The sequence below is a fragment of the Agelaius tricolor genome, unplaced genomic scaffold, assembly GCF_023055355.1.
Source record: "Agelaius tricolor isolate 1412-34295 unplaced genomic scaffold, bAgeTri1.0.p SCAF_2, whole genome shotgun sequence".
Classification (NCBI taxonomy): Eukaryota; Metazoa; Chordata; class Aves; order Passeriformes; family Icteridae; genus Agelaius; species Agelaius tricolor.
The window spans coordinates 12,953,273-12,967,395 of NW_027269262.1; the positions used below are offsets into that span (position 1 = coordinate 12,953,273).

A 14,123-nucleotide genomic window follows, 5' to 3' on the forward strand; every position below is an offset into this window, starting at 1 on the left:
TCTAGCTAGGATTGCTTTGAGCCAAATCGAGCTGTTGCTGTAGCCAGACACCGTACGGGCTTAACCCTTCCTCGCATTCCTGAGGGTTTGAGGGAGGCAAATAGCCCTAAGAAAGCTGTATTTTTTTTTTTTAATTTTATTAAAAGGAATCTGTGGAGCAACATGAGGGTTATTGGGGGCTTATGAAGACTTGCAGCTGAAATGTGGAAGGAAAGCAAGGGGATGTCCACAGGGTGAAGGTTGGGAGGATCTGCCTCCAGTATTAACTCTAGGGCTAAAAAGCAGGAGCTGGGTCTGATTGCTGCAGGCTGGGGGTACATACTAGGACCACATCAGGATAAGTGGCCCTCATAATTAGGCAAAATATATTTGTGCACAGTGCTGTGAGTGGGAGAGATAGAAATGCCATGGTGATATAAAGTGATAAGGGCAGAGCTACGCATGATGGCCTGATCCAAATGATAGCTAGGATTGCTCTGTGGGTGCAAGGCATTGCACACTCCCCATGGCACTGCCATGGTTGTCCCTTCAGCTTAGGAAGGAGTCATTGGAGAAGCTGTCCCTCAGGCACCAGAGTGTGTGGTCTAATGAGGAAGGGGTTCAAGTCCTGCTCCCCTGGTAACAGAAAGCCTCAGGTTTGGGGTTTGCCTCTGTGCTAGCAAGCAAGCATCTCCTGCTCTGCAGGACTCACTGACTAGGGTGAGCAAAACCTGCCAAAGAAGAGGATGGTTTGTGATTTGTTGTGTCTGATAAAGAAGATAAAAGGGTGGTCTGCTTTGAAAGTCATTGTTGGGACTCTTGATCTCATCATCAAGACACCTGTGGCAGCTGCTGCCTCCGTACCTTCTTCATTGACCTCCACAAAAGCTTTGTGAATAACCTGTGAGATGAAAAGATCCTTCTTCACTGACATCCCTGTGAAATCAGCCTGACCTGGGTCAAAAGCATTTCGTATCCCCATGCTGCTCAGAGGGGATTTAAGGTCATAGTTTTCTTCCAGCTTCAACTTGGGCAGGTATAGATCCACTTCAGCCTTCATCATATTGTCTGATTTGGTCCATTCAGACAGTTTCTCATATGTCAGCTCTCTTTCCACCTGCAATGAGTTGAGGAAGAAAGCAATTGGAATGTGAAGGACAAAGACATGCACAGACCAGTGTCTTATTGCTCATCAAGAACATGTAAAGCAAGACCCAGCTACCAGCAGTGACTACAGATGGAACATGCATCATATTTACAGGGCATGATCTGACAAAGTGCTGAGTGACTTATATTCCTGTTTACTTTTTTAAAGGTGGGGAGGTGTAGGCCTGAAGCCTCAGAGTAGTTTATCATTTTTTTCCCTGGTGTGAAGAACATTGCTTTTTTTGCAGTGTATTACTTATAACAATAATAATAGGTGCTTGATGTGTGTGTATATGGATAAATTTTTTCTTAGTAGTGATAAATAAATGGGATGCATGGGAACTAAGGTACAAATAAAAGTATTTGCTCTGCTCTGTTTAGAATCTGAAAATGATCCTGGCGTAGTCATGAGTTGTTGTGGGCACCTTCTGGGTCAGGGTAGTCAGCACTTAGTTTGAGAAACTCCACCGCAAACCATCCATCAGCTGGAAATCTAGACTGAAAATGACATAAAAATTCATTAATACAGCCCTCAGGAGAAGATAACTCTAGGGCATGGTGATTCAGAGATGATCCTTGCTTTCCCTATGCTATACTGGTGATAGTAAAGAGGATACAAAATAGTCTAAAACTGTTATGTGGACATAGGTTTTAGATGCACTACGTTTGCAAAGTTACCGCATGTCCTGAATCCTAAGCTGAAAATCATGGTGTTACAGTTTCTGAAACAAAGTACGAGTACATCAGAAATGTTCTACTGTTATTTTGAAGCTTGTTCTTCCTCACTGTTTTCATTTGTTTCTGTTGCTGTTTCATAGTGTATGTGATGCAACAGTAGGTCAGCTTTACCAGCTCCAGGCCAGTAGTGTTATCATTGATGTCATCAGGAAGGAGAAGGAACATGCTGAGTTCATTTTCCACATATGGCAGCTCAATGATTCTGAATTTCATGGTGGTTTCATGGAGTATGAAAAATGTATCTTTCAAAAACATCATGTGTACAGGTTTAGTCTTGGTCTGGAAAAAATTCAGACATAAAAATTACCTTACACATTAAAAGGATGATAAAATTTACTTGCTTCATTGAACTGAAAACAAGTACAAGATTCAGCAGCATCTGGATACCAGGACCCTTTTCTTTTGACAGAATCACATACACCCTCTTTTCAAAGTCTTTGAGATCTTTATAAAAATTAGTATAAACACACAAGCTAAATACCTATTAACTGAATCCCATGTAATGTATTTCTGTGGGATCTCAGCACATCGTTCCCGATGTCCAGAGATGCCAGGAGAACCCTTGGGGGTCTCGAAAACCCTGGAATGTTGCCAAGAGTGCTTGGTGGCTTGATTTTGATCCATCCACAGAAGTAACAAGAGTCTGAGGACAAGAGAATCACTTTAGAGTAAAAGGTGTAAAAGAGACACATTTAGAGGGTGAGATATAGACTTTAAGGTTTTTGGTACAGGGGGGTCATGGAGACAAGATGGAGGGATCAGGGCGTGTCTTGTCCTTCTTCTTTCTTCTTCTTGTCCTCCATCTCCTGTGATGATGTTGGCACTTAGAGATTGGTTTCTGGTGAAGGTGCACTTGCCAACATGGGCGAAAAGCATTGGGAAATAAAGGTAAATATTGTATACGTAGGTTTTAGTATAAAAAGACATGACCGCCCCGTGGGTGGTCAGAGAGTGCCTGTGACTGCCTGCAGATCAGACCTCTGTTGGGCAGACAGAAAATTTTTGTAGATAAGAAATAATAAACAACCTGAAGACCGAAAGCTGAAGAGTCCAGACTCGTCCTTTGCATCGCGCCCACCAAAGAACCACTCTACCCGTGTCGGGGCAGAGACAGACAGCCGGACCCGACATATTTCTAAATTTAAAATAAAGATTAAGCTTTGATAATTATCTCTCTTTGCAGGCCTTGCTATTCACCCTGTGAATTAAACCCTTTCTGGCACCAATATATTTGGTTTGCATGGTAGTGAGGAAGCTGCAGGGATGGCGTCTGTGAGGAGACCTCAGAAGATGCCTCTGTCAGGCAGAGCCAGTTTCAGCTGGCTCCAGGACAGACCTGCTACTGTCCAAATCTGAGCCAGTCAGTGACATTGATAGTGCCTCTGTGATTACATGTTTATGAAAGAGTAAAAACTGCTGCACAAAAGGAACTGGGACAGCTGAGTGAGATGATGTGGGAGAAACTGCCCTGAAGATGCCTAGGTCAGTGAGGAAGAAGGTGGGGAAGGTGCTCCAGGCCCTGGAGCTGAGATTCCCCTGCAGCCCATGGTGAAAACAATGGTGGTGCAAATATCCACCCTGCAACCCCTGGAGATCCCATGCTGGAGCAAGCTCCTGGCAGGACCTGTCATGCTGTGGAGAGCAGCCTTTTTCTGGCATCACCTGTGACCCTGCAGTGGACTCACACTGGAGCAGTTCTTGCAAAACTGCAGACAATGGAAAGGACCCTCATTGAATGTGAAGGACTTTGAATAGATAGGACCTGGTGGGGCTATAGAATGTAAGAAAATAAAGATAGTGCAGAAGGTAGTCTCACACCTGAGGAGTTGCAGCTGTACTAATCACCAAAGATTAGGAACAGGCCTGCCCTTAATAGGCCACAGCTGTGTCCAATGAGAAGAAGAGTGCCACAAAAGAGTGGGTTAGCTGGGTGAGGAGAGAGTTGGAGTTTGTTGGCTGTGCTGTGAAGAAGAAGGACTCAGTGCTGTGAGGAGCTGTCTGCGAGCAATCACTGAGAAGGTATAGGACTTTTACAATAAGATAAAAACAGGACCCCACACTTGAGCAGAGGAAAAGTGTGAGGAGGAAGGAGCTGTAGAAACAACGTGCAATGAGCTGACTACAACATTAGCCCATTCCTGGTCCCCTGCACTGCTTTGGGGTACAGGTGAGTTGTAAGTGAGGTTGAGCCTGGGAGGAAGGGTGGGTGGGGGGGAGGCACTTTATGCTTGGTTTACTTTGCTAACTTACTTTGAGAATTGGCAGTAAATTAATTTATTGAAGTTGAACCTGTTCCTGCCTGTGATGGCAATTGGTAAATTCTCTCCCTGTTCTTTCCCTGACCCATGTGTGACCTTTTCATCCTATTTTTCTCCCCCTATCCTGTTGACAAGGGGCAGTGATAGGGAGGCTCAGTGGCCACCTGGTGGGTGGCCAGGGTCACCCACCACAGCCCTCTGCTGTGACAGATCCTAAAACTGCACACGTAGTGTAGTAGGTTTTGAGTACACAGTCACATCAATTGCTTCACACTGCCTGGCATACAAAAGGTATTTGCACCCTTAATCTATGTCAAACAAAATGTTTGTTTCCATTGACAAATAGTTTTGCTTGCTTTTGACACAGTCTAAAAATATGCGTGCTGTCAGCTACTGGGAATTGTCAGTGCATGATCATTTAAAAACTGTTAGCTCAATGAATAGATCTTTGGAATAGATCACCCTCACACACTCAGCTAAAATGACAAACCCCATGAAAATTCCCTGTGAGGTTTGGTGCAACACCCAGGGTACGTGTGGGAAGAACAGCTGGATTAGATCACATAATCTCAGGGTCCCGAGAACAGAAGTGAGCCCTAGGTGTGTAAACATTGCTCTCCAAAGCAACCTGGCCCCATTTGGAAATGGTACTTAGAGAAATTTCTTCTTGTCCTTAAGCTACTTTTCTTAACTTACTTTGCTTAGCTTACCTTTTTTAAAAAATTAACTTTAACTGTTCCTAAGTATTTTGATACTGAGGAGTTATAAATAAAAAAATCCAGATTTCATGGATATGCATAAACAAGACAATGCTGAGTTCTTTTCACAGTTGGTATTCTCCCTGAGTTCATAGCACTTTGTCAGCAATAAGTAGTGTGGCAGTGGGATATGAAATACAGGTGAAGTATTTTCTCCTCAGTAATAGACATATTGACATAGGACAACAGGCATATTGACAAGGAATTTACCTTGCTTATTCTGAAGGGCATCTCAGAAGTATTTTTCTCCAGAAATTTCTTCTCCCACTTTCCTTTGAAATAAATGGCATTTACTAAGACCATCACAGTGCGAGAATGGAGTGATCCTGCAGGCAGCAGACTCTGTATTTTCCCTTCAAAATCAGAGAAAGAGACAGTTATTCCAGGGTGACTGCGCAACTTGCCAATTTTAATTGTTCCTTGTCTGTGCCTACCTCTCTTTCAAAAGTGTTTGCATTTTGGGATGCTTTTTTAATATGTATTTATCTTGTACATATGGTAAAAATGACCTTTTGAAGTATCTCTGTATCCTTTGTCCAGAGAAGTTGTGGGTGCCTCATCCTGGAAATGTTCAAGGCCAGGTTGGATCGGACTTTGAGCAACCTGGTCTGGTGGAAGATGTCCCTGTCCATGGCAGGGGGCTTGGAATGAGATGATCCTTAAGGTCCCTACCAACCTAAACCATTCTATGAATTCTCTGTGTTTTTTAAAAAAAAAATATTTATTGGAATTTTGGTAGTAAATGGCATTGGAAAGTGGGTAAAGCAGAATAGCCTGGATGTTCTGTGAAGTTGGTTGCAAGCAGCTGAAGAATGCAGAAGTAAAACCCTCACTAATCGTTGTGTGTATGTACCTGTGCAGGCCTTTGAACAGCAATGATTCAGAGGGGGCTACAGCATAAAGAATTGAGGGAAGGACCTTGTAAGGAGTAGCACTTAGGCTGGAGAGAGGCATACTTCAGACTATTTAGCTGTACTTTACTCATCACCTCCCTGCCAAGTTTCCACCTTTTATGGATTCTTGGCTGCAAGAGCAATTAATATGGAAATGCAAAATATTTGAAAGTTAGACAAGAAAAAAAAGCCATCAGAGTGATACTTACTCTCAGTTTTATTTTCTACCCATGAATTGATCTGTGCTCTGACTTGTTCTGCAGCTCTCTTAAAGTTTACAGCTTGTGGCTTTGCATTGTAATAGCTTGTGATGAGTTGTAAAAACTTCTGAAAAATAGGATTAAAGAACGTGTAGTTATTTAGTTAAACTTGAGTTATAAAAATATTAGTTACAATCAGTTTAACAAATTATACATTCTGCTAATACATAATTTAAGAAAACTTGGTTTACATGCAGTAACCTTTATAATAAGACCTGTTACATTCTATTCTAAATATTAAGTAGGGATTGATCAAACTTCAGTCTCAAGGAGACTGATACTTCAAATTTTTGTGTTTGAAATCAAAGGTGGAAATTTTTAGTTTTGAAATATCCATGAAACCTTTACATTTTTTAAATTTCTCAAAATGACATTTTGATATAATTTAAATACTTTTTTTTTCCTGATTTACAAAGTAGTTTTCAGTACAAGATGGAAGAATAGTCTCATATAAAGTTAAACAAAGGCTTTTAGTTTGCTTCAAAGGTGAGGAACCTGCCAAAAATTTATGAGGACAATAAAAGGAATGTTCTGGTAGAATAAAGTCATAGCAGAAAAGCAGAATTAACGTTTCCATTGCTGTCTGCTGTGAAATCATTCATGGAGATTCCTAGCAGGAAATTCCCTCGATTCTCTGTAAAGCAAATGTACATGAGATTATGGAGAAAATGAGCAATACACATTCAGAAAGACAAATTGCTGATTACTCAGGAAACCAAACAAACTCCAAAATCAAAGAACAGTAATCTCATTAAAAACCCCCTTCCAGAGACCTGGAAGATGATTACTACAACATCAGTCTTGAAAAGATTTCAGAGATACAGATGATTACAAACTCATGAGTCGGTGTGGGGCAAATGAATAGAATGGGAATATTAGGTATATGGGTTAACATGACTTATTGGAGAACATTTTGTTATAGGAAAAAATCTCAAATCTGCTGGAGCTTTCTGAGGGCATTAGGAAGTATGTGGGTAAAAGGGCTGAGCCATTACAGTCTTTTTGGGTTACCAAAATGCATTTTGTAGGAGTTGTCAGCAAAGGCTGAGCATCCCTGGGACTACAGAGATATGTCTCATTTGTTTAAAAGACTAGAAACCAAGAGGAGGAGGAAAATACATTCACAATGAAGGGTTATTACTGCTGGAGTACCACAGCAGTATGTGTATTGGCATCTTTGCTACAGTATTTTTTCTATAAAACCAAAGTTTAGATGTTTACATTAAAATATATATATTAACATATTTATCGGTGATCTGGTAAAGTGCTAAAATATAGGAAGTCAATTGTTACGGTTTAGGAATGAGTTATTGAAGCTGTAATGGAGAGGTGCATGAAAAAAAAAACCTACCTAATCATGGCCAAAAATGCAAATAAAAATTTTGGAAATATGAAGGAAAGAGTAGGCAACAAAAGAGAAATTACTATAGTGGCACTTTATAATACTATGGTGTGTCCACTGTCTGAGCTTGCAATGCAGCTGTGGCCTCTCCAGTCTCAGAAATGCTACAGTATAAAAAATACAGACACAGGAGATAAGGGTGACCAGAGAAGTGGAGAAATGTCCTTCAGAACAGAGATGAGCCAACAGGCAGCAAGCTCAGAAAGCACAGGGGCTTCCTGCAGTGTATAGCTCAGCTGTGGAAATCCTGGTGCTGGGGGCTGAAGTAGATTCAGAAGACAAATGTGCAAAGTCCTAAAACAACAGCTCATCAGGGTCACTGGAGTAGACATGCCCTCTGGCTCAAGAAGTCCCTGAGCTGCAGGTCAGTTGGTGGCCGCAGCAGATTCTGGAGAAGAATCACTACAGAGTTTTCCCATGCACTTGCCAAACTATTGCCCACTGCTGAAAACAGATGGACCTCTTGCCTATCCAAACTCTCTCCTGCCCTCTATGGCTGTCATCATATTCTCACTCACACCCCAGTGCTATCATTTGGAAGTTTTTTATCATCTCTATTGATAATCACTCTTCATGTCAGCATATTCCCACATAAAGATGTTCAACTCACAGGCAGTAATGGGTAGGTCTTTTCTTCATACAGTCGGTTGGCACTCTTCAGCAAGTAAGTGCTTTTGCGTTTGTTGATGTCACACAGGAGCTTTTTGAAGCCAGAGTGGATGTTTTCTGCTCCCTCGTGCTCAGGATCCTTGGAAAGAGACACAATTAATATGGAGGGGTTTTATTTTTTTTGTCTGATACACCTGCTTTATTTAAATTGTTCATGTTTTTTTAATTAAAAAGGAGTTTCAGGGAATGAAACTTTTTTGAGAATGTTATATGTTTGCAGCACTGTGTATAACTAGATAAATGGGATTCTACATGTAGGGTAGAATGATTTATTTCTGCAGTGCTTTGTAGGCATTTGGGGGCATCATATGATGGTGCACCAAGGAAGCTGAATCTCCTCATTTTTGTCATTTTCAAGCCTGATTTTCAGTTTCAGAAGACCTTTCAGTTTCACAATGATCCATCAATGCATCCTGGCAGCCTTTGAGAAGGTGTTCTACCCTCACAGAAACTAATGTCAGGGCACGGACTTGCCAATATTCAAATTTTCCTGTTTCACGTGGATGTTTTCTGTTGCTATTTGGATTTTGGAGAGAGCTTGTTTTGGATGTCAGTGTTGATGGTTTTAGGGAGGATGAGGTTGCTGGCCAGCTGTTTCCAGCTGTTGCTTTGCAAATGGAGGAATGAGCTGCTACCTGCCAGCTGCTCCCCACCAGCTGCCTGGATGCATTGTCCTCCCCCGTGTCCTGTACAGTGCCCTGCACATGAGACACCAAGAGTCTCTGCCACTGACTCAGGGTGATTCATCTGTCATTCTTTGCTGTGATCTTTTCCCACTCATGCTGAGATGTGGGCTGCCAGGAAGGACACCTGGGAAAGAGTTTGGTAGCCAGAGGACACAGGATAGCAGAGGCTGTTTTTTTTTCAATGGGATGGGACCAGAACAAAGAGGCAATAGGGGAAAATATCTGAAGGAAATGATTGGATAGACTTTGGTACAATTTATGAAGTCAGTGAGTTGCTAAAATGAATGTGAGTGCAGTGATTCATCTTGAAGAACCATCTCACACCATGAAGGGAGAGAATGATATAATCCCCTTGCCCTTTTATTTGAAGTTAATCTAATTTAATTTTTTTTCAGCTCTCTTTTAGTTTCTATGCTGAAAAAAACATGGCTTGATTGAGTTTAATACTTTTCATTGATTAGGGAGTTAACTTGTTGAAAAAGATCTGGGCCATTTGTCCTGCTGGCAAGCCTCTGGGGAGCTGATGAGCAAGGATGAGTCAACACACGCTACCTTAAAGGGGAATTTTGTCTGCCTGATGTGTCTGTGCATACAAAAGGAGGAGGGGACTTTATTGGGTAGGGCTGGAGACAGGCGAGAAGGCAGTGGTTGATTATCACTACAGAAAAAATATCCCAACCATCCCAAAGGGGATAAGAAATGAAATTGTCCAAAGCATATTAGGACCAATGATTTTTTGAGCTTTCCACAGCCCAGCTAAAACCAAGTGATACAGTATTATGGGCAAAGTGCTGTTAGTGTTTCAGTTCTGCTTTTGAAAGACTGAATTAATAAACTTTACAGCCATATTTCTTCCTTGTTCACTTTTTTTCTATATAGTTCTTACTGAACCGAGACAGTAGATAATAGACTGAAAACAAGGAGATGTTAAAAGCCTAAAAGCAGTGGTTGCATTGGACTTATCCCGTTCTCAGAGATTTTTATATCAGAATCTTTTGTTGTAATAAATACCATCTTTCTTTTCTTTGGTCTTGCAGGAGAAGGCCTTGTTGTTTCAGCTGATCCTTCTTCTCTTGCAGTCGGGTTAAAATGAAGAACCTGTGATGATGATGGTAAATGTTCATAAAGACAGCTTGTTTGTTTGAGATTAATATGCCCAAGAGTTGTAAATATCTTAGTTTTCTATGGTAATCCACCAGCCGTACCCAATGATAGCCTGTTGAAGTTATTGAGGACAATTATATGTTATTGAGGACATTGATTAAATCTCTGTAACTGTATCATTACTAGATAGATTTTGGCCACATGGACTGCTTAATAATAGATCAGTATTTTGACTGGAACAGGCTCCCCAAGAAGGTGGCCACAGCACCAGACCTGGCAGAGTTCAATAAGCTTTTGGACAACACTCCCAGGCACATGGTGTGACTCCTGTGCAGCGCCATGAGTTGGACTCAATGATCCTCATGGGTGCCTTACAACTCAGTATATTCTATGGCTCTCTGATATTTCCAGTACTCACATATCTCCATTATTTGTTGAAGCCTTATTATTTTTATGGACTAACTATGCTATGTCACAAATAAAGATTTCTGCCTCTCCTGTGAAGCCAAACACATGTCCAGGAGAGCTTGCTTTACTGTGTGCAGTATGAGAAAGCAGATATACTCCTGCCAGAACCAGCTGAGATCTAGAAGCAGTGATATCTTGCTCAAGAGATTGTCTCCAGATTTCCTTTCTCTAGGATATCATAGTCCCATATTAATTTTTTTAATAAAGGTGTGTCCTCATTACTTTTTGGGCATTATGTTATTTTAATTATTCTGTTCATAAGGCAGTTAAAATGGAACAGGGAACTCCAAGCAAGACCAAGAATAGCCTCTAAATGTTGATAACTGCTCCTTGGCAGATCACTTGTAATGCTCTGTGAACTGTAAGTGTAAGCTAAATGTAGAGTTGGTGAAGAGCAGAGATCATGGAAATAAAGTGGAAGTGAGCTTCCATAATGTTGGTACAGAAAATATCCCTACTCATGCTGTCAGCATTGCAGATCACTGTCCTCCCATGTTGTTCCTTGCTGTTCTGCATAGGTAGAATAACAGCGCAATTTATGTAGGAACCCCCTGAAGGTGGTACATGGCTAATTTCAGAGCTTACCTCAGCCATCTGGCTTGCAGTGTCACCTTTTGCACCCAAGTGGACCATGGCAAGAGCAGTTGCAATACTCCAAGGAGAAAAGAAAATGTTTTGGCCTTTGGAAGTTTCATTCAGCTTTTTGTAAAGGTCCAGAGTGAAGCTGTTGGTTGACACTGAGAGAGATTCCATTGGTACACCTGAGACAAACAAGTATCAGAGAGGGGTTGGTGACCACTCCTTCACTTCTTTTTAAAAATACAAAGCTGCCAGTGGGAGATTGCCTGCACCTCTCAAAAACAGTCTGAAGGTATCCCTGGGTAAAATACTGCACAGAGACCAAGTACAGTCAGCTAGCAGGTTCTTTCTAAGACCTGTACTATTTTTTCCTTCCTCATCACTTGCAGTGTCCTTGCCAGGTTTGTTTGGTTTTCATCAGCTGAGTTCAATTTTAGCTAGAAATGTTATCAGAGTTTATACTTGCTTCAAAAACTTATTTGCTCTTTCCCTTATTTTTATAGAGCTATTATTTGATTCTGAGAGACTGAAACAGAATAATTTCTCACCATGCTACTTTAGGATTTTTTCTATTTGTTTAAACTTCCTGTACAGTTATTTTCTGCTGAAAAAAGTTGAATTCAGGTGATTCACTACATCCAGATATATCCTGAAGGCTACTAGAGAGATACAGATTATTATATGTTCTTAGTGTAGATAAACCCATATTTAGATGCTGTGTCTGGATTTGCTAATTTATGTTTTTCAAGAAAATTCTTTTATCTTACATACAACCCCAAATCGTTCCTCTTTTAACCAACAACAAATTTTCTCTGGTTTCCTGCTGGTTTATCCAGCATATTTTCCATCCCTCTTCTTCTTCTTTTCTTAGGTATGTTTTTTCAGGACAGAACCAAAGAAAACAAATAACCACAACCCCAGGATTAAATTGATTTTTCATACATGGTTCTGGAATAAACCTGTGCATCCTATTAGCATTTTTTGGTCCATATAACACTTTGATAAATATTAGGACAAACTCAGACATTTCTATTGTCTTCATCAGAATAAAGACTAATAAAACATTTGGTAAAGTCAGCGTAAGATGGCATCAAGTATAATTTAAGCATTAGACCAACAACAGCAACTGGGCATTTAAATCCATCTTCACCCACAATTTGTGTGGTTGAATCAAAAACTGCAGTCCTCAAAGGAGGCTGATCCCATGAAGTGTCCAAGATGCCTGGAGCCTCTGAGGTCCTCAAGTTCTGTTTTCAAAGCTTCCTAGAGCTCTGCAACAGCTTTGAAGCATTCCCAGGAGTGCTTCAGAGGTGAATACTATGCAGCCTACTCGCACCTAAGCATTTTTAGGTCCTTCAAATCACATATCCTACTGCTGTTCATGGAGATGCTGATGGTCTCTGGTGATTAAGGCAGCCTTTCTACAGGTCAGGAAACTTTCTGCCCTCCCAGGCTCTGAAGGTTTTGCCCAGCCCCGGTTTGCATTCTGTTTACTGTGCCTCAACAGAGAGCTTTCCTAAGGACTACACTTCATGGTAAAAAAATAAATGCTCCCTTCCTCTGAATGACTTTTGTGCCATCATTTAACAACTCCATTCCAAAGAATTTTAAGTGAGTTTTTAAGACTTTCAATTAAAGCTAGTTATTTTGATAGGAATATCTAATTACCTGAAATCCTGAGAGAAAAGAGTTAAGATCTGTCTTCAGTCAGGGTCTGTGGCAGTCTGTGGGGCAATGAGTCCTTTTGGAAATGTAGAAATATTTGCACCTCCCTTTTCTATCTACATCCTCTTCTGGTATTAAATGTGCATGTTCCCTCATTTATTCCTAGTTCTCCACTCTATCACCTGCTTTCAGAACTTAAGAGACCTCTTCAATTCAAGGTCCCTGCTAGAGCATGTATGTCCTGGAACATGAAGGCCAGTATTCCAGTTCCCTACAGGTGTCCTCCACAACCTTGGAGTTGGCCTGCAAAAAAAGTAGGAATTGCAGAAAATAATTCAACCACACTGCATTGCCAACAGATGCGGTGAAATGATTTTACAGCTTCCTTTTCTCTATACTCTACCAGCTGGGGAAATAAACAGTAATTGATCTCAAAGCTATGGCTAAAAGGGAATATTGAAATAGACTGTTAATCTCATTGATCCTCTGGTTAAATTTGAGGCATCTAAATACTTGTAGACCTCAGGCCACATAAAGCCCTTCTTTTGTACAAGGATATTTTGCACTTTTGCTCTTTTTTTTAAAGAAAACACATCACAAAGGAAGTTCAGAAGGTATTTACACAGTCACCTAAAATAGGTGATGAAATAAGTGTGAGTTCTGGGCTCATTTGAACTGGTAGATGTTGTTTTGAAAGACTTGTGGTCCTAGCAAAGTCAGCGAAGGTGCTTTAGATACCTACAGGCCCTGCATTGTACTGAGCTCATTATCCCTTTCTGGTGGACTTAGTGATTATGAATCATCCACCAAAAGCTGAAAAGCTACTTGGAAGCTCTGCTTGTAACGATTTCTTTTACTGAAACTGTCATATAAGAGCAGGGAGCAAAAACGGGAGAATGTGTAAAACTGAATATCAGCAAAGGTGTAATGTAAGATGTAATCAAATGTTTTACTTTAAACCAGTGTAATTCTTATCTTAATCTTTGTAACTCAGATTAAATTGTGTTGATAAATTTCATTTGCGATCGTGATCTGTCTTTTCTGCTACATTCAACCTTAGTAAAGAATGGCCCCTGCCCACCAGTATGGCACATGCAGAGTAAAGAAATTACCTACATGCTGACGACCTATATGGAAAAAGCATCAGTATGAAGTTCATCTTTTGAACAAGGATTATATTTTAGTGCTTCTATACACTTAAAATCTGACTACTGTATATGCTATGTGAGGTTTCAAGAGAGATACATGTGCCTTGCTTTCTTCATACCTTTTGTTTTTAAGTGCAGTTTTTGTGCCTTGCATGTTCATCTTATTTTCTTGCTTCAGAAACATATTAGGCAATGCTGTATTGGTTTATGAGCTTAAGAAATGTTCTGCTGTGTATCTTAATATGCTGTTGTTTGTTTTCTAGATAAATTCATAGAAGAAAAACTCTCAAGCAGTTAGTGGTACTACAAGGTCCGAAGATTGGCCAAAAATGCAGGAAGATGAAGAAAGGGTTCCCAAACTGTGTAGACA

The 14,123-nt window shown here is 40.6% G+C and overlaps 1 protein-coding gene across 1 annotated transcript; it reads right to left on the minus strand.

Annotated features, from left to right (window-relative positions):
- Positions 1–116: 116 nt before the first annotated feature.
- LOC139602847 (heterochromatin-associated protein MENT-like) lies at positions 117–12,669 on the minus strand. The gene is made up of 8 exons (XM_071453030.1): positions 12,609–12,669; positions 10,947–11,122; positions 9,801–9,887; positions 8,045–8,182; positions 5,982–6,099; positions 5,090–5,232; positions 1,975–2,142; positions 117–1,096 (listed from the first exon to the last, which is right to left on the minus strand). Exons 2-8 carry the CDS (start codon positions 11,112–11,114, stop codon positions 695–697), a joined length of 1,224 nt encoding a protein of 407 aa, XP_071309131.1. The 5' UTR covers positions 11,115–11,122; positions 12,609–12,669; the 3' UTR covers positions 117–694.
- Positions 12,670–14,123: the final 1,454 nt, after the last annotated feature.

What these genes read in the sequence shown, in the direction of transcription:
- LOC139602847 (XM_071453030.1), bottom strand. Translation starts at nt 11,114, where the DNA reads ATGGAATCTCTCTCAGTGTCAACCAACAGCTTCACTCTGGACCTTTAC. An exon ending in GACCAAAGAAAAGAAAGATG is followed by an intron (nt 8,183 to 9,800) that starts GTATTTATTACA and finishes TCTCTTTCCAAG; the next exon opens with GATCCTGAGCACGAGGGAGC. An exon ending in GGTAGAAAATAAAACTGAGA is followed by an intron (nt 5,233 to 5,981) that starts GTAAGTATCACT and finishes CTGATTTTGAAG; the next exon opens with GGAAAATACAGAGTCTGCTG.